Source organism: Heloderma suspectum, chromosome 14, assembly GCF_057233095.1.
Source record: "Heloderma suspectum isolate Gila_16-S chromosome 14, 16-S_ref, whole genome shotgun sequence".
NCBI classification, from domain to species: domain Eukaryota; kingdom Metazoa; phylum Chordata; class Lepidosauria; order Squamata; family Helodermatidae; genus Heloderma; species Heloderma suspectum.
Window position 1 is genome coordinate 9529929 of NC_139471.1, and position 22152 is coordinate 9552080.

A 22152-nucleotide genomic window follows, 5' to 3' on the forward strand; every position below is an offset into this window, starting at 1 on the left:
AAGGCCTCTCCCTTGTACTTATCGGCCTAACTGCCCTTGGCGGCAGGCAAGTGAGGTTTTGTTGATGACCTCAGAGCGTGGGCAGTCTGGTACAGACGAAGGCAGGGTGTGGGCAGTCTGGTACAGACGAAGGCAGGGTGTGGGCAGTCTGGTACAGACGAAGGCAGGGTGTGGGCAATCTGGAACAGATGAAGGCAATCCTTCAGGTTACTTAAGCCCATGCCATCTTTAACAGTTGTAAAGGTTAAAAGGTTGCTGCATTTCTGCCATTCCTTGCATGGCCAGTTTCATCTGTTGAGAGCCAACCCCCACCAAGGAGAGGAAGAAAATTACATCCACATTTTGGGTCATGAAAGCAAAAAGTTTATTCATGGTTCGAAACTACATAGAACTACCACGAGGAAGACTCTTCAATTCAGGGTGTAATCCAGTTAGAAAGTAACACGAAACGGTTTAATACATTAGAATCACTGCCACAAATTATTATTTTTTTCATTGAGTCAATCAGTTTCAGAATCGCATACAATATAAAAGAGAGGAGGAGAAGGAAAAAGAAAAAGGGAAAAAAAGGGCACCCCCCACCCCCCCTGCCCCAATTATACAGGGTGAAATATACAGTACTGAATACTGAGACCTCTCTGTTTTACAATCCATTATTGGTTTTATTTTTTTTTCTCTTTTTCTTTTGCGTGAATTAGTATAGTAACAAGATGAAGAACATTCAAAATGTTTCTTTGTATTTACAAACAGTTTTACTGTTTTGTGTTGAACCTAAAGACCCAATGTTTCTGCTTCAAAGATTCTTTTTTTTTATTATTTTTAAAAGTTGCCGACGCAACCTGAATTTTTAAAAATGTTTTTTTTTAATTATTATTATTATTATTATTTAAAAGATTACAATGTACATTACATTTCATGAAGGGAAACAAAGAGTTAATTACAAGATGCCCAAAAAAAATATATAGGAAAAAAATTTAAAAAAAGAGATACAAACTACAGCATGAGTATTGTTTAGAGCAGCTTTCCCCGACCTGGCGCCCTACAGATGTGTTGGACCACAACTCCCATCAACCCCCAGGCAGTTGCTGCTTTGGGGATGATGGGATTTGTAGTCCAACATGCCTGGTGAGCGCTGGACCAAGGAAGGCTGGTTTAGAGGTAGTAGTGAGCACTCTAAGCTAAAGAACATGTTTCTATTGGTTCATATGAGTTCGCATGAGGTAATAAAGCTGTGTTTTGATTGGTGAAATGTATAAATACTCTTTTGCTACACTATATACAACACTCCAGAGAATGATGCCATTTTGGCCTCTCGCTGCTGCAGAGGACCAGTGGTCAAACCTGGGCAGATGTGCACATACTGTAAAACCCAGCCGCTTGGCGTCTGCAGACATGAGCAGCAAATGCCTCCACCTCGCATGGATCATCTGTGCCCGCCGATGATCAGCAGAGGGTGCAGCTCTGTGCCACGGTACATTAAGAAGGGTTAAAAAGAGGGAGCAGGAGGAAAGAAGGCCATCCCAGGGTTCTAAGCGACATGGTTAACACGACAGAGCCCAACGAAAACCGTGACGAGTGAAGGAAGCTTTAAACACACGCGCGCACAAGAAAACATAATTGCCACTGAAATAAGGAGAACCGAGCAAAGCTTCTTTCTGTTCTAGAAGAGGTATGAAAAGAAAGAATGATTAAAAAGACAATCAGTGTCCAAAACTCACATCAGATTGCAGTGGAATTTCTGCTTGGGTTTCCCCAGGGCCTGGTTCTGCTACTTGAGGTTATTCTTAAGAACGGTTCTTATTTACCCTTAAGGCCAAGAAGGCGACATCAGGTAGGGCATCCTTCCAAATCCCATTGATAATAAATTATTTTTCTCAAAATAGTTACAGGGCTACAGACAATGCTAAATCTTGGCCTAGTTGGATAAAGTGCTTGGTGGTTTCTTTTTTCCCTTAACATTGCATGAGCGTGCGCATCTTTGTGATATTTAAGTACATATACAAATGATTAAGATACCCTTTCAAGAAAAAAAACAAAAAAAGCAAACCCACACACCATCGATTTGTCGAGTTCTCTGATACAACAAGGGTTTTACAGTAAGGCCATCGGTGATTGGCCAGGAAAACAAAACAAAACTGTTTCCTTTCTGGGGTTTTCCTTTTCCGTCTGGGATTCTGAATGCACTAGAGGAAGGCATCTCAGCTTGGAGTGAATGAAAAAGTGTCGTGACAAGATTAATTAGAGGTATCGGAGTGGACACTTCCCGGACCTTCTGTGGGAGAGGTCACCGAAGATGGAGTGGTCGCATCCTGCCAGCCTCCATTTGCCTGGGGAGGAAAAGAAAAGACGACATGGAAATGTAGTCAAGTATGTTAAATCACTGCTTGCAAACTCCGTATTCTTCATAGGACCACCTTTGGTTTGACCAGAAGCCTGCTAGGGCAGGATTTCCTTCCTTCCTTCCTTCCTTCCTTCCTTCCTTCCTTCCTTCCTTCCATTCATTCATTCATTCCTTTTATGAGTTGTTCTATAGCCAATGGTCTCAGGGAGACATACATACTAAAACCTAAGACAATCAAACCACTTTAAAAAACAAACAAACAGCAACATCACTTCAAACTAAATAAAAGCGGCAGTGGCAGCGGCAGCAACGACAACATTTTAAAAGCAGAAGATAAATATCAAGACAGTGCACACAGAGAAAGGCAATTTCAAAAGGCAGCTTTAAAGCATATCATCCAGAGAAAAAAAGTAGCAACCAAAAAATAAAAAGGCCTAGGAGAGTAAAAAGGTATTTGCCTGGTGCCAGCAAATCAACAAAGGAGGTGCCAGGCAGACCTCTCATTCCACAATTTGGGGGCCATCACAGAGAAGGCCTGCTCACGAATAGCCACCTGCTGAATCTCGGTATGTGTGGGCACTTGGAGCAGGGCCTCAGATGGTGATCTCAGGGCAGGAACATACAGGAAGAGGCCATCCTTCAGATACCGTGGCTCCAAGCCGCCAAGTGCTCTATAGGTCAAAACCAGAACTTTGAACCAAGACCAGAGAAGCTAGCGAAGACGGGCCATAGCTCTGTGTGATAGAGCCCCTGCTTGCATGCAGAAGGTTCCAGGTTCGATCCCCAGCTTCTCCAGGTAGGGCGAGGAAAGAATCCTGCCTGAACCATGGAGAGCTGCTGCTGCCAGTCAGCGCTGGCAATCCTGGGCTAGATGGACCAAGGGTCTCACTCAGTATAAGGCAGCTTCCTATGTTCCGAAGATGAGGCAAAACTGCCATCATATGATGATAGCGGCTTGTTCCAGTTAATATGACGATAGCGAATTTTTCCAGTTAATACTCTTGCCTAGGGATGTACGAAAGTCCCTTACCTTTCACGAAACTTGATTTGCGGTGGGGGGGAGGCGCTCCGTCCCTCCCCCCCAAATTCTGGCCGGGGGGGAGGCGCCCCGTCCCTCCCACCGTGAATCCTTGCCGGCCAGGACGCAAATGGCGGTGGCCGTAGACGCTGCCGTTTGCGTCCATGCTGTCAGCCGTGATAGGCTACGTAAATGTTTACGTAGCCTATCATGGCTGAGTGAAAAATACAAACAAACCACGCGTACGCAAATTTCGTGAAAGGTAAGGGACTTTCGTACATCTCTAGGCAAGAGTATTAACTGGAACAATTCGCCATTTGCGTTCCTTATTTTGGCATGTGTAGTCTACGTAAACATTTACGTAGAATACGGCGAAAATAAGGGGAACGCTATTTGCGTTGCCCTTATTTTTGCCGTAGTCTACGTAAATGTTTACGTAGACTACACATGCCAAAATAAGGAACGCAAATGGTGGCGCCCATGGGCGCCGCTATTTGCATACGCGCGGGTTGTTTTTTTTTCTTCACTCAGCCGTGATAGGCTACGTAAACATTTACGTAGACTATCACGGTATTTTTTAAAAATCTAGCCGTGATAGGCTACGTAAATGTTTACGTAGCCTATCACTTTTTTTTTTACTGGAAATGGCGGCGGCGGCAGCCGGTCGGAAGACCGGCCGCTGCAGCCGCTGAACCGCCGCTGAACCGCTGCCGGAGCCGCCGCCGCCAGGGACATTCGCACAAGATAAGTCCCGTCCGGGGGGGGGCGGGGGGGTGTCAGACCGTTTCACCACCAATTTCGGGGGGCCGAATGTGCTGGCATTTGGCCTCCCCGAGATTCGTGGCGGAATTCTCTGACATCCCTACTCTTGCCCCCATATTGTGTACAAGCTGAACTTTCCAGGCAGTCCAAAGGCAGCCTCACATAGAACACACTACGCTAATGGAGAGCGGAGGTAACCAGAGCATGGATCACCGGTACCGGGCAAACATCATCCAAGTGGGGTTGTAATTGGTATACCAACCTAAGCAGGTAAAAGGCATGTTGTGCCACTGAGGAGCTTCTGGTTTGAGTGACAAAGGTGGATCTACAAGCACACACCCAAATGACAAACCTGATCCAGGTTCGTATGAAAATCAGTAATCATTTATTACTGCACACATTTCCCCTAGTGCATGCGTTTTTGTATGCATGTCTGCGTAATATACATATTTTTGCCACATTTTCCCGAATGCAATGCATTTTTGAATGCCATTGTCCCTAATATATGCACTTCATATGCATATGGTACTCCACTGCCCAAATTCAGAGAAGTGGAATTCCGAAGCAGAGCTGAGCTCGGGTTCCCATATTGGTTCTAACGTGCAAAATCGCCTAAGTCAATCCCCAATCTCAAACACCCTGGCCTGTCAGGGTAATGACCCGAGCGATCGCTGTGAGCCCAAGCTCTCCCGGGCTGGTTCAGGGCAAGCTTGTGCCATGCAGCCAAAACAAGCTCATGCCAGGAAGAAGCTGATGAACTCGTTCACGAGAGTGACACCTTCTCCGGCTTGTGAACGGAGTCAGAAGCTTTGGTCCTGTTTTGCTTTAAAAGGAGAAGGCGGCTCAGAATTCCACTCCAGGCAGCACCAACTTTGCTTCACTCCAAGGGCTTTCTTTGAAAAGGGGTTTTTCTTTGGGAGCGACAGATTCTTGCCTCCTCCTCCTCCCCTCCCCACAATCGTTTCAGCAAAGCTAGGAAGGAGAATGGTTTTCTGCCTGGAGCTCTCGCCCACGGAACTCAAAAGGGGTTTAGGCATGTGCCCCGGAATGAAGTTCCCCCCGCTGTCCTTCCTCTGCTCTAGGCTTGTCCCCCCTGCCTGGCTCCCTGCCTCCGTCACAGAGGTTGAGCAATGCATGTGCATACAGAGAGCCAGTGTGGTGTAGTGGCAAGAGTGTTGGACTAGGAGCTGGGAGATCCGGGTTCTAGTCCCCACTCGGCCATGGAAGCTCACTGGGTGACTTTGGGCCAGTCACAGACTCTCAGCCCAACCCACCTCACAGGGTTGTTGTTGTGAGGATAAAACGGAGAGGAGGAGGATAATGTAAGCTGCCTTGTGTTCCTTGCAAGAGGAAAAAAGGCGGGGTATAAATGCAATAAATAAATAAATAAAAACAATAAATACACAGTGCCCAACTTGGCACGGCCCCGAGCTCAGCCAGTGACTCTGGGCTCTTCTAGCAATGTAACTATCCAAACCAGGGCGGGGGAGGGAGGCGAGAGAAACTCTTAACACGGCTGGATCTTAATTTCATTTTTAGAAGTCTCCCTTCTGGGCACATGTCAGAGCCATTTAGGAGGCCCGTGGAGATGAGCCCGGCTCTTCTCTCCATCTGCAATAATCCTTGCGCAAAAGCCACGAGAGCAGGAAGAGATGCAGCAAGCCCCCTGTTCTGATCTATTTTCCAATTACCCATAAACAGAATCCTTCTCCCTTCACCCCCCCCCCTGCACACCCTTTTTTGGATGTTGCTCCCGTCTCAGGCTGCTGCTGGGCCCCCCAATATGTTGGACCTGCATCAGCAATAACAGCGCTCAGAAACAAATTCGCCTGATGTCTTGGCCCATTGCGGCAATTGCTGAAATCAGTGTCTGATCAGATTTCTGCTGTGGCAGACAGCTTGTCGCTACATATTTTTATGTCAGTGAAGAAGAGGGAGGCGCGGGCCATGTGAGTTGGGGGGAACACTGAGTGGAAGTGACGGGCGTGAGCCTGGCTGGCGCTTGCTGGAGCAGGAGAGGCTGATTCCCTCCTCTTCTGGGGCATGGTAGCCTTTGCAGGGAGCGGTTCCCCAACCCAAGGCACAGTGCCCACCGAGCAGAGGAGGCGAGCACATTCGGCTATGTTCTTGGCGACATGGCCCACTACGAAAGCAAATGGCGGCAGAACTGTCACCCGCCCTTGTTGGTAACACCCACTCGCTCAATATGTCAGCACAACAAACAGCATTGAGCGATCGGCGGCAATGTATCTGCGACAGAGCTCCCTTGGCCTTCCCAGGCCGTGGTGAGGGCAGGTTGGTTGCTTGGCTCCTTCTGCACAAGCCTTAAGGAATTTGTTCGGCTTTTTCATCCCCCAAAATGAAAAAAAAAAGAGGCGTTTTGACTCAAAGGAGAAGCTGAAATCGTTCCCCCTTGAGTAAGTGAAGCGCTACAAAATGTGGTGTGCGTGTGTTTCTTTTATTGCAACAGCAAGATTTTTTTTACACAATCTTTCCTAAGAAAATAACTGAAACTTAAATGGGCCTTGATTATAAATCCTAATAATGTCTGGTTTTGAAGTCCTTTACGGATCACAACTCTACAGACTGTGAAGGCAAAGATACCCTTCTGCAGTTTCTCTCGTTTTCTTACTTTTAGCCTGTTTCAGTGCTCATTTTTACCCCCCCCACCCCCAGACATAAAATTTTACTTAAAAGAAGGGAGAAAATTCTCACACAGATACGAGTCTAAAGATATTCCATCTGAAGTAAACATCATTCCCTCTTTATCCAAATTTATAAACAACAAATGTACAATATTTTTACTCAGCTTGGCAGCTGGGGGAGAAGTTGTCAGCTAGCATTTCTCCTCTCTCTCTCTCTTCCTTCCTGCCCCCCCCCCCATAAATTAATCCTTACTCTGGTGGTTTGAGATTATGCACTGTATAATACAACAGTGCCTTATCAGACCTCATCAGTGAAGATGGAATTCATGTCTCTAAAACGCTGCAGGCAATCAGGGCTTCATATTTTATCATGTTGATAAGGATATCGCAAATTCTCTGAAGCATTTCAAAACACTTAAATGAAAAAGGGAGAAATGCGACTAAAAGGCTTTTTATATGGTTTGTTGTGGGTTATTATGAGTTATTTATAAACCCCCAAAAAGAAAGATTTGACATTTCAAATGGAAAAAGATTTGAGTATTTAATGGGACTTCCCCACCACCACCCCCCTCTCAATTGAACGTCTTCAATCACATTTTAAATCATTAATATTTACTCTTGTGACAAGTGGAAGACTGCAACAAAAAAAAAGAAAAGAAGGAGGGGGAGGTCTCCAAGGCTCTCTCAGGCTCTCGTATTTTATAGAAGGTGCTTCCAACGCTTCAGAGCCTCGCTTATTATCAGCAGGTTCCCTTCTGGCCTCATCAGCGGTCTTCCACAGCACCGTGGTGCATATTCACAGCTGTGCACCATGGCTGAAGAACCAACAGCATTTTTGCTTGCCACAAGGGACCAGAAATGCCTTTGATTCACCAGTAATGTTGAAACCCTTCTGGATGCAATCCTATGCATGTTTAGATAGGGAAAAGTCCTACAACTCCCAGCATTCCCCAGCTGGCATGGCTGTCTGGGGAATGCTGGGATTTCTAGGACTTTTTTCTGTCTAAACATGCACAGGATTCTGCCCTAAGTCAATGAACAACAACCCATGAACTCACCCAAGGGAAAGGTTGTTTCTTGCTACAGTGGGAAAGACGTCTTGGTCAAGTCCAGGTTACCCTGGGTAGGGGTGTACGAGAAATTTATTTCCTTTCATTTTTGATCCAGGTTTACCTAGTTGTGCACCTTCCAGACCAAACACAGACTGCTGTGGTTGAGGTCCGTACATTTCCAAGCTTGCAACATGATTTGCAGACACCCCCCCCCCCCAATGTGTTCGACAGCACACATACATTTGAAACATGGGCATGGGAAATGTGTACTCTTGAAAAATGCACACCAATGCGCTATAATCAATGGGAGAAGAATGTGTAGGTTTCGACAATGCGCACAACTGGTGTGTACATTTGGGAAAATATGCATGAAAATACACGCAGGTTTTCATGTGAAAGAAACAAAGCACGCCATCTGGGATGGACTTGAGTTGGAATGAGCTTTGAGAAGGAATTTGGAGAAGATTGGTGAACTCGAGGTTTGCCGATTCACACATCCGTACCCTGGGAATGTGAAGAGCATCCCCTTTATGCGCACTGTACAGTAACCCCTAAGACCTACAACTGCTGCTTCTCACTGAGATTGTCGAGTTGTGTCAGAGCCTGTGGATGGAGGCTTCGTATGGCTGAGAGGCATGGATGCCACTGCCTCCACAGCTGGATTGTTGAGACCTTGCCTTTTGCCTGATCCCTGTATGTGCTAACCACCTTGGAACTCTTGGACGTTTGAACCTGCAACTGCCAGGCTCAGACTCTGCAGTGTGACAGGGTGGCAGCTGGCAAACAAACAGTCTGCAGCCCGAAGCAATATAGCTCAGAGCCAGATCTATTGTAGGAGCAAAGTCAAAGGCCACCTGTTCCGTAATCGCAGTCATGGGAGTGGATCAAAATCCTCTACCCTCACAGAAAACCATGTGGAAAAGCCCACCCTTCCTGAGAAGTAAAAGAGAGAGAGAGAGATGGTTGGACCACAATTCCCATCATCCCATTAGCCATGTGGGCTGGGGCTGATAGGAGTTGCGGTCCAACACATCTGGAGAGCACCAGGTTAGGGAAGGCAGATCGGCCCATCGCGATCTTCAGTAAAATGCCCTTAGCAACTCAACTGTAAAATGGTATTAATTCAGACTGGCTGAACAGCACTTTTTTGCTTGCACAAGATTAAAATAGCTACCTAAAACAATTAATAATCATGGCCTGACAGTGCCACAAATAAGCCCTAGATTTAGCTTTGATCCACACCCCTTACTTTTCTGTTGATCAACCACAAGGGCAGTTAACTGTGCTGCAGAAAATGAGGGCTTTCCAGGAAACTGCTACAATGGAGTCATTATTGCAGCTGTGAAGGTCAGGCTGACCCCTTGTGTGGGAGAAACTGGGACACTGGATTTTTTCCCAGGTGTTTACTAAGCCAACCTGACCACTGTATGCTGGTTTTCCGTTTGACTCTCTTCTGACAGCTTTTCTAGGAGCATAAAAAAGTAGAGAGCAGTACAGCCACCTCTTCTTCTTCTTCTTCTTCTTCTTCTTCTTCTTCTTCTTCTTCCTCCCCCTCCTCCTCCTCCTCCTCCTCCTCCTCAAAGATTTTTAATCCACCTTTCAGGGAACGCAGCCCTCACAACACTGCCCCTCACAAGAAGACTACAAAATCAATGGGGGTAAAACCCTATTCTCATAGCAGCGGCAACATATTTTTTTCAAGTACCCAAGTCTAGAATAAATGTGCCTCGAGAGTGTGCTATTGTGAAAACAAATCAAGTTAGTAGGTGGCTTGACAGCCCCCTTAAGTGGGTGGCTAAACCACCAGGCAAGCAGGAGGCCCAAATAGCAGGACCAGCCAGCCATCTGAGGGCACTTGGGCCCCAGACACTGCTCAAGGAAGCCTGGAGATGCTGCTGCCCAAAAACATTGTCAGCTTCATCTTGCGCAAGGCAGCATTCCCATTTGCAACGCCAAGAACGTGTTTTGGGGGGTTCTCCGCCCAATCGTTCCTTTTAAATATAAAAATAACATTTCTGCTTTTCATCTGCTTGGGACAAGGAGTTGTCCCTCACAGATGGAGATGGGTGAGAAATTCGTTCTGCCGAGTTTTTAATGCTAATTTACCCAGTCCACACCTCCTGAGCCAATAAGCTAGCCGAGACAGAGTTGCATGCTGAAACATGCCATTTTCCGAGCTTGGCAATGCAGTTCTTTGTGGTGGGAGGGGAACGCACACAAAAATTGTACATATTCATGGAGAAAGGTGCACACAAACCTGTGTCGCATCAATTGGGGGGAAATGTGTGTGGGGGAAATGTGCACAGAAATGTATATATTTGGGGGAATGTGCACAAAAGACCGAATTTCCATCTGGACTTTAAAAACAAAATGGCGGAAATGGGCTGGAATGAGCTTAAGCCTGAAAATCCGACAATCTCGGCATTAACAAGAGTAACTGATCTGTCCATCCCCACTCATTGAGAGAGCTTTTGTGCCCCACAGAGAGTGCAAGTAGCATAAGAAAACAGCTGCGGTTAACAAGTGTTGCTATACATGTATCAATGGCTCCATATACAAAACACTGTGCTTGTGGGCTCCGAATGATTGTTACCAATGGTACTCACATTTAAATTATGTGGACTGTACAGCGAATTTCCTCCCAGACCATCACTGTATCCTCCCGTCTGATTGATAACATGACGCAGGGTATCCACCTGCAAGGAACGTACACACAAGCAAGAATAACCTCAGCGTTCCAAAAAAATCTCAGTTACACACTGTCAGTTACAATACAACATTATTTCCAAGAGGGGAAACAAACGGGGAGTAAAACATGCGTGTGCATGTGCGTGCGCACATGCTTGCACATCGGAGTGTCAGATATTCCCAGAAAGGCAAATCTATCCATCTAGGATAGGAAAGCAGAACCTCTTTCAGCCCAAGGGCCAAAACTCATTTCAGAGAAGCTCTTGGAAACTGCATTCCAGTGGTGGGAGGGGTCTGAAGGCAAAGGGGGTGGGCCAAAAAACAAAAAATATGGGAATATATTAGCTTAAAGCTCTCACTGCCAGTAACTCAGGCTTAGGTTAGCAAAGTTTTTCAATCCTTCTCAATGTTTTCAATCTTTTAGCATGGGGGAAAAACTGCACAAAAGCCAGGAAAAAACCAAATGACCAGTGGTTGGTGGAAAGGAGGTGGGGCCAGGGGAAGGGTGTGTGGCCTCCTGATGGTCCCAGGAGGCACACAGTTAGTTCTGCACCCATGGTCTCGAACATTTGGGTTGTGTTACAACCAGTACTTGAACAGATTTGGTCTGTTACTCCAGGCCAAACCATAAGCAGGACCTCAGCTATGCGTCTGTATGGAAGATTACCGTGTGTGCTTTTCTGTTGCCACAGCCATAAGGGCTAGAACCTTCATTTTTGTTTTTAAAACAAGTGAAAGCTGATATTCTATCAAGCACGGACAGGCAAACACAACTACCCTCAGAATGGTATATGCCAAGGAAGTCCTTGAGCGTCATAGAATCATGGAATAGTAGGGTTGGAAAGGGCCTATGAGACCACTGAGTCCCACGCCAGCCTGTGAGGCCCCACTACTCAAGTGATCAGACCCTTTCCAGGGCTAGGGAGTGGATGCCTTTCATGGGACAAGGGGCCAGCTCGAGAGAGGGGGCTGGCTACTGCATGCCTCCATATTTCAGTCGGTGGCACCATGTCAAGGGGTCCGGAGAGTATAGGAGAGTAGAGCACAGGGCCTTCGCCTTTCAGTCGGTGGCACCATGTCAAGGGGTCCGGAGAGTATAGGAGAGTAGAGCACAGGGCCTTCGCCTTTCAGTCGGTGGCACCATGTCAAGGGGTCCGGAGAGTATAGGAGAGTAGAGCACAGGGCGTTTGGGCAGAGCAGATTGTGGCATTTACAATGTCCCAGCATTCACAGCTGAGTGGGAACAAGCAGTAGGACGCTTAGGCTGGTGGGGTGGCAGGAAGAAGCTGTTTTGTCCCCTGTAGGCTGCTGGCTCTGATGTAAGTGGAGCCGTGAATCTGCTCCAGGTTTCAATCAGAACCAGTCAGAACTCCAAAGGAGCAATCCAAGGTGTGAAGCATTGTGAATCACCTTGGATAGCTCCATCACCATCACCATCATCATTTCTAAGCTGCCCCAATACCTGACCCCCTCTGGGTGGCTTACAGAAGTTCTACAGAACTTTACAGTTCACAGACTTTAACGTTTAGAGTTCTGACTGGTTCTGACTGAAACCCAGAGCGGATCAGAGTGCCCCACTGACATCGGAGCCACCGGCCCTCACTGTTTTTGTCACATGGCACGACTTTTGAAGGCTACCACTGGGTGCCTCAGCTTGGGGAGAGGAACTGGCCACCGGGCAAAGCGGCAGTCCCGGGGAAGGGACTGCGGGAACAGAGTTGCAAAAGACATCCTGGGGGATTCTTTTAGAACCTGACAACTCCACCTGCCCTAAAAAACCTGGCTATTTCTTGGTGGAAAACTGTGGATGTCACCCCCAGGCACCAGTGGTACGTGGTGTTTGTCCCTCCGTGCCATTTTAACAGCCCTGGTTTAGACACAGCTGCGCTAAAAATGGGGAGAAATGCAAATCCCACCCAGCAAGATGAATACCTGAATATGTTCATATATCTGCTGCTTTGGTACAATTTATTTCTAATTCTGCTAGCCCAGTAGAGTGCCAGACACTCAACAGAGCACTGATGCACCATCTCCTAACTAGCATAAGACCTGCTTTTCTCCTGGCTTCCAAGATCTCACCAGGTGCTGCTTTTGTGTTGCCACAGCCATAAGGGCTAGAAGCTTAGTTTTTGTTTTTAAAACAAACGAAAGCTGATATTCTATCAAGGTGCCTCGTAGGCGAGCTTTTTTTTTTTGGACAATGCTGGATTCTGTGTGGTGCACAGTTTGCAGAATGTATGCAGCCCTGGAGATTGTGGGGGGCTGGGTTAATCTTGTCCAAAAAGGGGCAGGAATGGAAACTCCAAGAGAAAAAAATACTTCGGGCGGGGGGGAGACACAGATCAGAAATATCGGTTTTTGAAATTAAAAAAAAAATATTTAAATGGAAGGAGATCCCAGAAATGAAGCACAAAACAAAACAAAAAACAGAGAGAGAGAGAGAGAGAGAGAGAGAAGAAGATGCTTTTCAAGCGAAACAACACACCCAACTCAATGCCATGAGCTCAAGCCAGAGCCGAACTGCATTCACAAAGCTTGAAAAATTTCAAATTGGGGGTGGGGAGGGGAAGGGGGGATGCCAGCCCTTAACATTGGCAAGGTCCAGTACTAAGGGTAGCAAACAGCAGTCAAATGTTGTAATAAATAGGGAAGCCCAATTTTGAACAGAGGCATGAAACAATTTTCTAGGGCCAGGGTTAAAAAAGGTGAAATTTGTGGCTGGATTGTTTTTTGTTTGTTTGTCTTTTCTTTTTTAAAAAATAAAGCCCGAACCATCCCCTGCTCAGAGAGGCCCTAATTTGGAGGGGCGTTTTTCTCCTACCTGTGATTGCACATTGGCTCCGACTTGGGACCCCTGGTAAGAATCCCCATTCAGACTCTGCATGTTCATGAACATGTCCCCAGAATTAGGGAGGTTAAAAGAACCCGAAGAACCTGGAAATGAAAGAGTTAAGTAGCTGAATAACAGAGAGCGGCAAACAACACACAACCACCCTCAAAAGACCTCCAGAAGGCAAGGGGGGGGGAGGAGGAGGAGGAGGAAATGAGGAAGGCAGGGAGTGCTGCGCAGAGAATGACACCCCATAAAATCAAAGAGGACCACAGACAAGCCAACAGAGAGCGACACTGAGAACCTGCCCAGATCCTAAGATCATCTTTAGAGGTCCACCTCCAGGTGCCCCCACCAAATGAAGTCAGCCAGGTAGCTACTAAGGGAGGGCCTTTTCACCGGTGGCACCCCAGTTGTGGAATAGAGAAGCTCATCTGATCTGATGCCTGCATTTTTGACACCAAGGAAAGGCCTTTTCATTTCCCCAGGCTTTTTAGTCCTTCGATTTTGTTTTTTAAATGTATTATTGTGCCATTACACCTTTACCCTGCTGCTGTGGCTTTTACGCCGGCTTCGGCTTGGCTTTTACTTTGTTTTAAACCTGTATTGATTTAATTTCATTTATTATTGCATTTTTCTATCCCACCTTTTCTTCATCTGGAAAGGAACCCCAGCCGGCTAACGTGGTCCTCCTCTCCATTTTGTCCTCACAACAACCCTGTGAGGTAGGTTGGGCTGTAAGTGCCTGCCCGAATTCACCCAGTGACCTTTATGGCTGAGTGGGGACTAGAGCCCTTTTATTATTTATTTATGTATCTGTGTTTATTTACTACATTTATATCCCGCTTTTTTCCCCTCTGGCAAGGAACTCAAAGCAGCTGACATGGTCCTCTCCATTTTATCCTCACAACCACCCTGCGAGGCAGGTTCAGCTGTGAGTCAGTGATGGGCCCAAAGTCACCCAGTGAGTGTCATGGCCAAGGGGGGACTAGAACCCGGATCCCCCGACTCCCAGTCTAACATTCTAACCACTACACCATGCTGGCTCTCTCGCATAGGAACACAGAACGTTCAGTTATCCATCTAGCCCAGTACCGTCGACAGAGACGGAGAGTGGATGCTCCGCATTTCAGGCAGGATGCTTTCCTTTTAGTAGCCCCCACCCCTCGGTGAGTCCACCTTCTCGCCACCATGGTCACCAGCTGCTCTTCCTCCTCCTCTTCCTCCTCATTGCTGCCGCTTGCTTGCTTGACAGGCAGAGAGCCGGGGGGTAAGGAGGCTGCGGCATTGCCTGCTCCTCCCTCTCACCACCTCCGTTAACTGGGCCAGAACGAGAGGCAGGTAGCAAGCAGGTTGCAGTGGTGGAGAGGAGGAGCAAGTCCAGGAGGCTCTCGTCAGTGGGCCCCTGAGGAGGTGTGGGACCTCGGCAGGTGCCCAGCCACGCCTACCCTTGGTGCCTGCTCAGTCCGCACTGTTCTATGTTGTCAGGGTGGACACTGAGCCCATAGAATCCCAGAGTAGTTCTGATTCTGAGGAAGAGGAGTCGCTCCTGGGAGAGGAGCACGCTCCTCTTTCCCAGGGCCAACAGCTGACGGAGATTCCTCCCACCAGCATTCCTAGCTTAGATAGCAGTCCTGGGAGTGACAGAGCGCGGGAAGCAGACTTGATGGACGTGCGTCACCGACGCAGGGAGCGGCGCCAAATGGAGGGCGCGGAAAGGAGGCGTAATGCCCGGTTGGCGCGCAAACAACGACTGCGCCCAGAGGATCCAAGGGAAAAGGGGAGGGACTCTCCCTAGTCCTTAAGTTCAGGGGTCTGCCAGTAATTCCCTTTCAAACGGGGACCAACTGTTCCAGCTTAGGGCATAGGTACTCTGCTGCTCATAACTAGTTGCTAACGGTAGAGTTGTTAAGTTGTAAAAGAGGAGTAAAGCTTTGAAAAGAATCCATTTGTCTGTGTCTGGACTTGGCTACTGGATTAGACTGAGAGAGGCCTCCAAGGAGCCCTTGACATACATGTCCCTTATCCCCTGCCACAATCCAATAGACCAAGAGGGCCCAGGGCAAATTCGGTATGTTAGCTGCTTTCCTGCAGGTGTGATGGCTTTGCAAATGGCCCACTCACGTGGACACGGTCGCGCGGGCCTGCAAATAAGGATTTCCACCTTCCTCACGAGCTGCTGCTGCAGCACATGGCAGCTTCCCTCCATCCCCCTTGGATGGTTCCTAGAAGTGGGCTGCTCAACAGAGCTGCTAAACATGAGGGGAGAGGGAAATATAATGTACGAACTAGTCCTTGCTCACCTTCACCATGCATGACTTTTCCAAAAGGGGCCCTGATGGAAAATGACTGTGTTGTAGCTGCCCCTAAACTCCGAAGGCCCTATATTCCGAAAACCCAAACCCACCGCCTTCCTGAATCCAGTTCACGCATGCAGGTCCATCGCTTGAACACGTGGCAACCACAGCCATGTGTGAAGTGGGGCCTATCGGGTTTCTTACCAGTACAGGCTGGACCTCCAATATAATGCTTTTTCATGGAGTCGGTTCACGCATTTCAACAGCCCGTGAGTCATCAAGTGACAGTGACCGAAGGCAGAGAAATCAAGCAAAACCCCTGCGTGTGTGAATGGGCCCCACGGAACGTCGTTCTTGGCTTGGCTTTGGCAAATGGGGTTCGCTCACAGTGTGATGTGAACAAATAAGACTGGAAATGGTTTGGCCCAATAAGAAATACTAGGGCTGCGATTTTAAATTGATTAATCAGATCAGTCAAAAAACTTAATTGGTTAAAGTGATGACCCCAAATTAATCAAGTAACGGCATTTTGGTGTTTTGTTTTGAAATGTTTTCTTAATACATGTGCTTAGAAAAACTGCACCATCTTAAAAGAGGCACTTTATCATCTCTCAGACATGAGGGGGACGCCTCCTCTACGAAATGGATCCTGCTACAACACAACTTTGCTTTATCTAAAACCGGGGGGAGGGGGAGACATGTGGCCCTCCAGATGTTGGTTGACTACAACTTCCATTGGGCCTAGCCAATGGTGGGGGATGATGGAAGTTGCAGTCCAACAACATCCTACAATCGGCACCCGATCTAAACACCAAGTGAATATCCTGCTTGCTTCAGAAGCACAGTTTCCCCAAATGCAAAGGTATGAAAGTTCAACTGACAGATTAACTAATTAAAGGGTGCAATCCTATGCACGTTTAGACATGGCTGGCTGGGGAATGCTGGGAGTTGCAGGACTTTTTGCTGTCTAAACATGCATAGGATTGTGCCTTAATTGACTTAAACCCATACGATTAAATCGATCAATGTTTCTTTTAGCAATCTGCACCCTTAATAAATACTATTCTGACAATTTCATGCATTAGAATTCAGGCTTCCCCAAGCAAACAAAATATTCATGGGAGACCATATCCTAGGGGACTGGAGAAAATACAGTCTTTGGCCATATGCAAAAGAGCTGTATAGTGTACAAGGTGCTAAAAAAGCTGGCTGCATCCCCCCCAAAAAAACAACCCCTAGTCCATAGCTCCTTTTATCTCTAGGTGCTGTCACTAAATACTGAAGGAAAGCCTCATCCTCAGCTTGGGTTTAATGCCTCCTTAGGATGGAAATGGCTGGTAATTGCTAATTAAGTTGATTTGTTCTCATCAGAAGAAGCAACCTCTCATTCATTTTGTCACTTTGCTTTGCTGTTTCTACCATTTTAAGGGTGCTTCTTGGCGGTGATGTTGCATCAACACTGAGCTGTCTTTGTGTCAGCAGAAACCCCAAAGGGCCATTCCCCTGGCATTGTCGTCTTCTAGTTAGCTCCATGGGCAAAGACACCACATTGCCCAGAAATTTCTCATAGGAAACTGAAACAACAGGATCGCCTGGTGGTGTCTGCAGAAGTTTCTGTCTTCCTGTTCTTCCTCACTGTGGCAAGATCAAGTGTGGACCCTTTCAAACTAGCTACCCCCAAAGAAACCCTTCATGTGGTCAAAGGTCTACCATGGAACCCCTCAATCAGACCCCATTTCTAATCAGCCCACAGGTGACTTTATTCTTCTGCTCTTCCAGTGCCAGACGCCTTGCTACAGCATTGCTCATCCCCCCAAAATGATCACGTTCCTGGATGTTGCAATGAAGCAACATCATCTTTGTACATTTGTGTAGCCTCCTGATTTTCTACCTGAGCATCTCGTCTCCTGTTCTACACTTTGCTTGAAGCTCTTGCTGGCCAAGATACCCTGCAGACTAACCATGAAGGTCCCATGAATTGATTCCCCTGGGACTGATAAATCTTAGTGCATTTCATTGTCCTACACTGCTATGTCCTGCTGTTTTTTGCTCCTTTGAGGGCACATGGTGAGACCTTTTATTAAATTCTAGGGATTCTAGGGTGCTCTGCAGCTTGTTTGGCTTGCTTGTTTGCAGCTTGGTTGTCCCACGCAAACTGAGAGTATGCCCCGAGAGTACAGCCAACCCTTTCCCAGGGATACACATTTCAGAAGAAGAGCAACAACAGTGGACAATGGTCAAGCTTCCCATCAAGGAACCCTCACATGAGTATCTGGGCAGGGGCCCACAATTCTGCTTACCAGGGCAAGAGTGATGAGCCCCAGCCTTCTTCCCAAACTTGGGGCTAAAGAGGGAGGCTGAGATTCCTCCTTTGGTTGTTCTCGACGGGCCTTGGAAGAAGCACAATGCAACTGTATGGCCCAGTTAAAACTCCAAACCAGGGGTGCAGAACCTCAGGCCCATGAGCAAGATATGGCACACCTGGGGGTCCCCAGATGGCCACACCCCATTCCCCTGGCCACCAATTGTTTGGCAGTTTCTGTGCAGTTTTTATTTATTCATTTGCATTCTAAAAGGTTGAAATGCCTCTCCTATGGCTCAGCTCCTGGCAGTCAGAGGGTTAAGCTCAAATGGGCTGGTGTGTTGGTATTTTTGTCCACACCTTCCACTAGAATGCAGCCTCTGAGAACTTCTCCAAAATGGAATTTGGCTGTTGGGGTGAGAGGTTCTACACCCCTGCCCTAAATGGCTAGGACCCCAAATATCTTCATCCCATATCATCCTACCCATGGGTTAAGTTTTTGAGAAGAGGCCCTTTTCCGTGTACCATGATTAGAAGAAATACATTACGCATTTGTAGATGAAAAGGCCTTCTCTGTGGTGGCATCCTGGCTTTGGAATGCCTCCTTTTGCTTTCTTTTTGGCATCAAATCAAATGGTTCCATTTTGCCCATGCTTGATATATATATATATATATATATATATATATATATATATATATATATTTGAAAAAATGATCAATTAATTTGTTTGCTTGCTGACTGAATCGTTGTGTTTTATTATCTCTTGCCTTGTGATGTTAGTGTTGTTATTATATTGTATTGTGTGTGTGTTTTTATCATGTTATATACAGTGCCCTTGTGGATAAAGGGTGTTTTCTAAATTTTAAAAATAAATAAAACTAAAACAAATAAATCTCTCTCCTCCTCTCCAGCTCCAAGTTGGTGAGCAGGGTGGGGAAACTGGTTTCCCACGGTGCTCCAGCCCCTCACCTTGCACTGAGTTTTGAAAGCTCAGTGTAAAGTCTTGTTGGTTTCCCACAGGAACCACAGAAGACTTACAAACATTCTAACTGCTCCGAGTGAATGTGTCTACAGCACTCTTCTTAAAAAAAAAAAGCCATAGAAGGGCAGAATTTCCTGTATTCATTTTGAACTAGCCTGCCTATTCTTTGGTCATAAGTCTGTCATTTGAAAAGACCTTAAGAAAGGGATTGCTCACCCCACTTTTCATTTAAATACACTTCCCAGGCTGCCTGCTAAGCGAACAAAGGGAGCAACTTAGGAAAATCCCATCCTTTCCAAAAAGGATTCCGTCGACGAGCTAAGAAAGTCCTGTCCGTCCACCCAAAGGGAATTTGCTACTCCTTGCATAGGAACTCCCTCCCCTGCTGCTTCCCATCTTCGCTTTTTAAAGATGTGATCTAGGATGTGCTGTGGTGAAGAGGCTGCTACGTACCAGAGTTTGGCGTGGTGGGTGAGTTTGTCTGGTTGTTTTGGACAGCTGCCGCCACGGCATGTGCGGCTGTCACTGCTGTTTTTGCTGCGTAAAGGTTGGCTTCTTCCTGAAATTTCCCTATGTTCTTCTTGTACCTGATTCTCTTGTTGCCAAACCAGTTGGATACCTGCCACAGAAAGGAAAGGACATTTTTTAAATTGAAAACCAGGGGGAGCCAAATCTCCCATCATGCCTCGTGGCAACCTACGTGATCCGTTCAAGATGTCTGTTTCCCCCCTTCAAATATGGAATCCCCAGCCTTCAAGCTAATTAAAGTGGCCATTTAAAAAAATTAGTATGCAACCAATCAGGGATGTAGGCTTCCTGGTTGGTTAAAAAAAAAAAAAAGTACATCAGTACCTAAAACTAAAATTTTAGGTGGAGGCAAATTACAACATAGCAGTCCGAGCTTTTGATTTCATTTGGTGCTTTTAGTGGTATTTTAGTTCGGTGAGTAGGGATTATGGCTTGTGTAAAACCCATTCCATCTGCGTTTTGAGGATTGTCAGGCACCTTTTGTTACATCGTCCTCCCATCGACGGAATCAGGGTTTTTTTTAGTTTAGGAGAGACATCCTGACCTCTTAGAATGGGAAGAACACTGCACAAAAGCCAAGAAAACACAAAGCGATTGGTGGTCAGGAGAAAGGAGACATGGGCCATCTGGGGATCCCCAAAGGGCCAGCTTAGGACCCCAGGAAGGCTAGATCCAGCACCCAAGCCTTAGGTTCTGCACCCCTGGCATACAAGAATGCCGTGTGTGTGTGTGTGTGTATGTGTGTGTTGGGGGGAGGAGCTTTAAAAATAGTGCAAATATTCATACATTTCTTTTTTAATTGCAGAAGGATACAGAAATGGGGCAGAATGGACTTCTGAACACATGTGAAAATGACACAGGCCAGAAACAGACCAATCCATCCATTCCTGGACTGAACACCAAGTGTCATTCTGTTTTCATGGCTAAGAGCCCGGTGCAAATGAAGGAAGCTGTCTGCCACCAGTCCAGATTATTGGACAACCTAGGCTAGTGTTGCCTGTGCCCCAGGGTCCCGGGCAGAGAAGGATCCTTCTTAACCCTCACTTCCTCCCTGACCCTTGTCCCTGGAGATGCCAGAGGTTGAACCTGGTACCCTCTGTATGGAAAACCTATCCTACTGAACTACAATCCCTCCTCTATGTTATCTCCCACTGAGGTACCCTTCCATGAAACTAGGGATGTAGGAGAATTTCATTTCTGCTCAGAAAACTTGCAGCCGTGCACTGCTCGAAGCTCCCAATGCAAGAGTCAGGACATGTCCGCTGATAATATTAGTAAATGGTTGAACATGTGCTCATGTTCATCTTGCTTAGCAATGTTGGAGGACTCCAGTTGGGGGGTGGAGCCTGATGAGCTTTCATCAACTGCGCCCCACAGACGCCATTCCACCTTCTACCAGCTGGCCTGATTTGGCCCACAGAGAGATGAGCCAGCTGACGGATTTTCTGTGTTTTTTTTTATTTGTGGAAATAGAAATTTGTGCAAAATTGGGCTGCAGGTAAGTTTTTGTATATAATTTATGGAAACAGACATTTGCGCAAATTGCAGGTGCAACTTGCAAGCACGATTTACACAAATTTTGGCAGTGGTTCACATGATATGCGCAAACTGGAACTGTGATTTGCGCAAATTATGCAAATTGTGGCTGACATTTGCACAAATCATGGCTGCAATACACATTTGCAATATGCACAAATGTCTATTTCCATTATTTTTAAACAAACATAAAAAGTCCCTGGAATCTGGGGAAAAAACACATGGCTCAGCTCGCAAATACAAGCCAAGCCGGGCCGTGCTGCTGAAGTCTGGAGAGCCCCAAAAGGACTGGATTTTCCAGCGACTGACATCCCTAATGTCATTCCTGATTCCCAGTTCCATTTGTGCAAATCTCTTTAGACTGAATCAGCCCCGCTTTAGCCTATGGAGGAAAGTTGTGCAAATTTGGGGAATCTCCCAGTCGATTGCTGCTTGATGTGAGCAAGTTTCTCATTCATGTGGAGCAAGCACCGAAAGCAAATGCAAACTGGGCATAAGACGATGTTCAGAGCATCCTAGAGATCCCAAACATCGCTCATTCACCCATCCCTACATGAAACAGCCACCTTGGACCCTGCCACTACGATGGGAACCATTTTCCCCAGACATTTGAGGTGAAGCTCATGTCAAAAGAAAACCACGACTAGGACTTGAAGCTGGAGAGAGACAAAGAAAAGTGGCACTTGGCCAAAGGGAAAGAGAGGAGGGAATTTGAAGGGTAAATATGTCATTGTTCTTTGTTGAGGGGTGGGGAGGGCGGTGCTGGGACAACCTTGGCAGGCTCACAAACAGAATTGAGCTCAGTCTGCTGCAAAAGATGAGGGGGCTAAAATAAATCAATAACGGATGAAACGCTGCTTTGTCACCCCTCTTTGAAGATAGCTGTGCCGTTGCCAGACTGGCTTCTAAGGCTCTACCTATTAACCCGCCTGAAGGTCGCGGCCAGAGCAGCTGAAACAAAGCCCCTGGGAAAACGGCATGCAGAAACTATTTTCCAATCTTGGCTATTAGTGGGACTTTTGTAATTAATAACGGGAGTAAATAACTATGAAAAGCTCGCTCTCTTCTTGGCAGGCAAGGCTGCATACCCGTGTGTCCGTACCGGACCACCAATATAACAGAAAGCAGGTTCCTAGCCAAGCAGATCTACAAGAGCAGTAACAGAGGAGA

The 22152-nt window shown here is 46.8% G+C and overlaps 1 protein-coding gene across 2 annotated transcripts in view; it reads right to left on the bottom strand.

Annotated features, from left to right (window-relative positions):
• Nucleotides 1–350: 350 nt before the first annotated feature.
• The window catches only part of PBX3 (PBX homeobox 3), a 298452-nt gene continuing 276650 nt past the window's right edge, over nt 351–22152 (bottom strand). Inside the window, exons 6-9 of one of the 2 annotated variants that reach the window (XM_084820726.1) lie at nt 19372–19537; nt 13328–13440; nt 10425–10514; nt 351–2327 (exon numbers count right to left, since the gene is read on the bottom strand). In XM_084820726.1, coding sequence (XP_084676852.1) covers nt 2235–2327; nt 10425–10514; nt 13328–13440; nt 19372–19537 — 462 coding nt within the window. In that variant the 3' untranslated portion in view covers nt 351–2234. The remainder of the gene's footprint in view (nt 2328–10424; nt 10515–13327; nt 13441–19371; nt 19538–22152) is intronic. The other variant, XM_084820727.1, reaches the window with a different exon arrangement.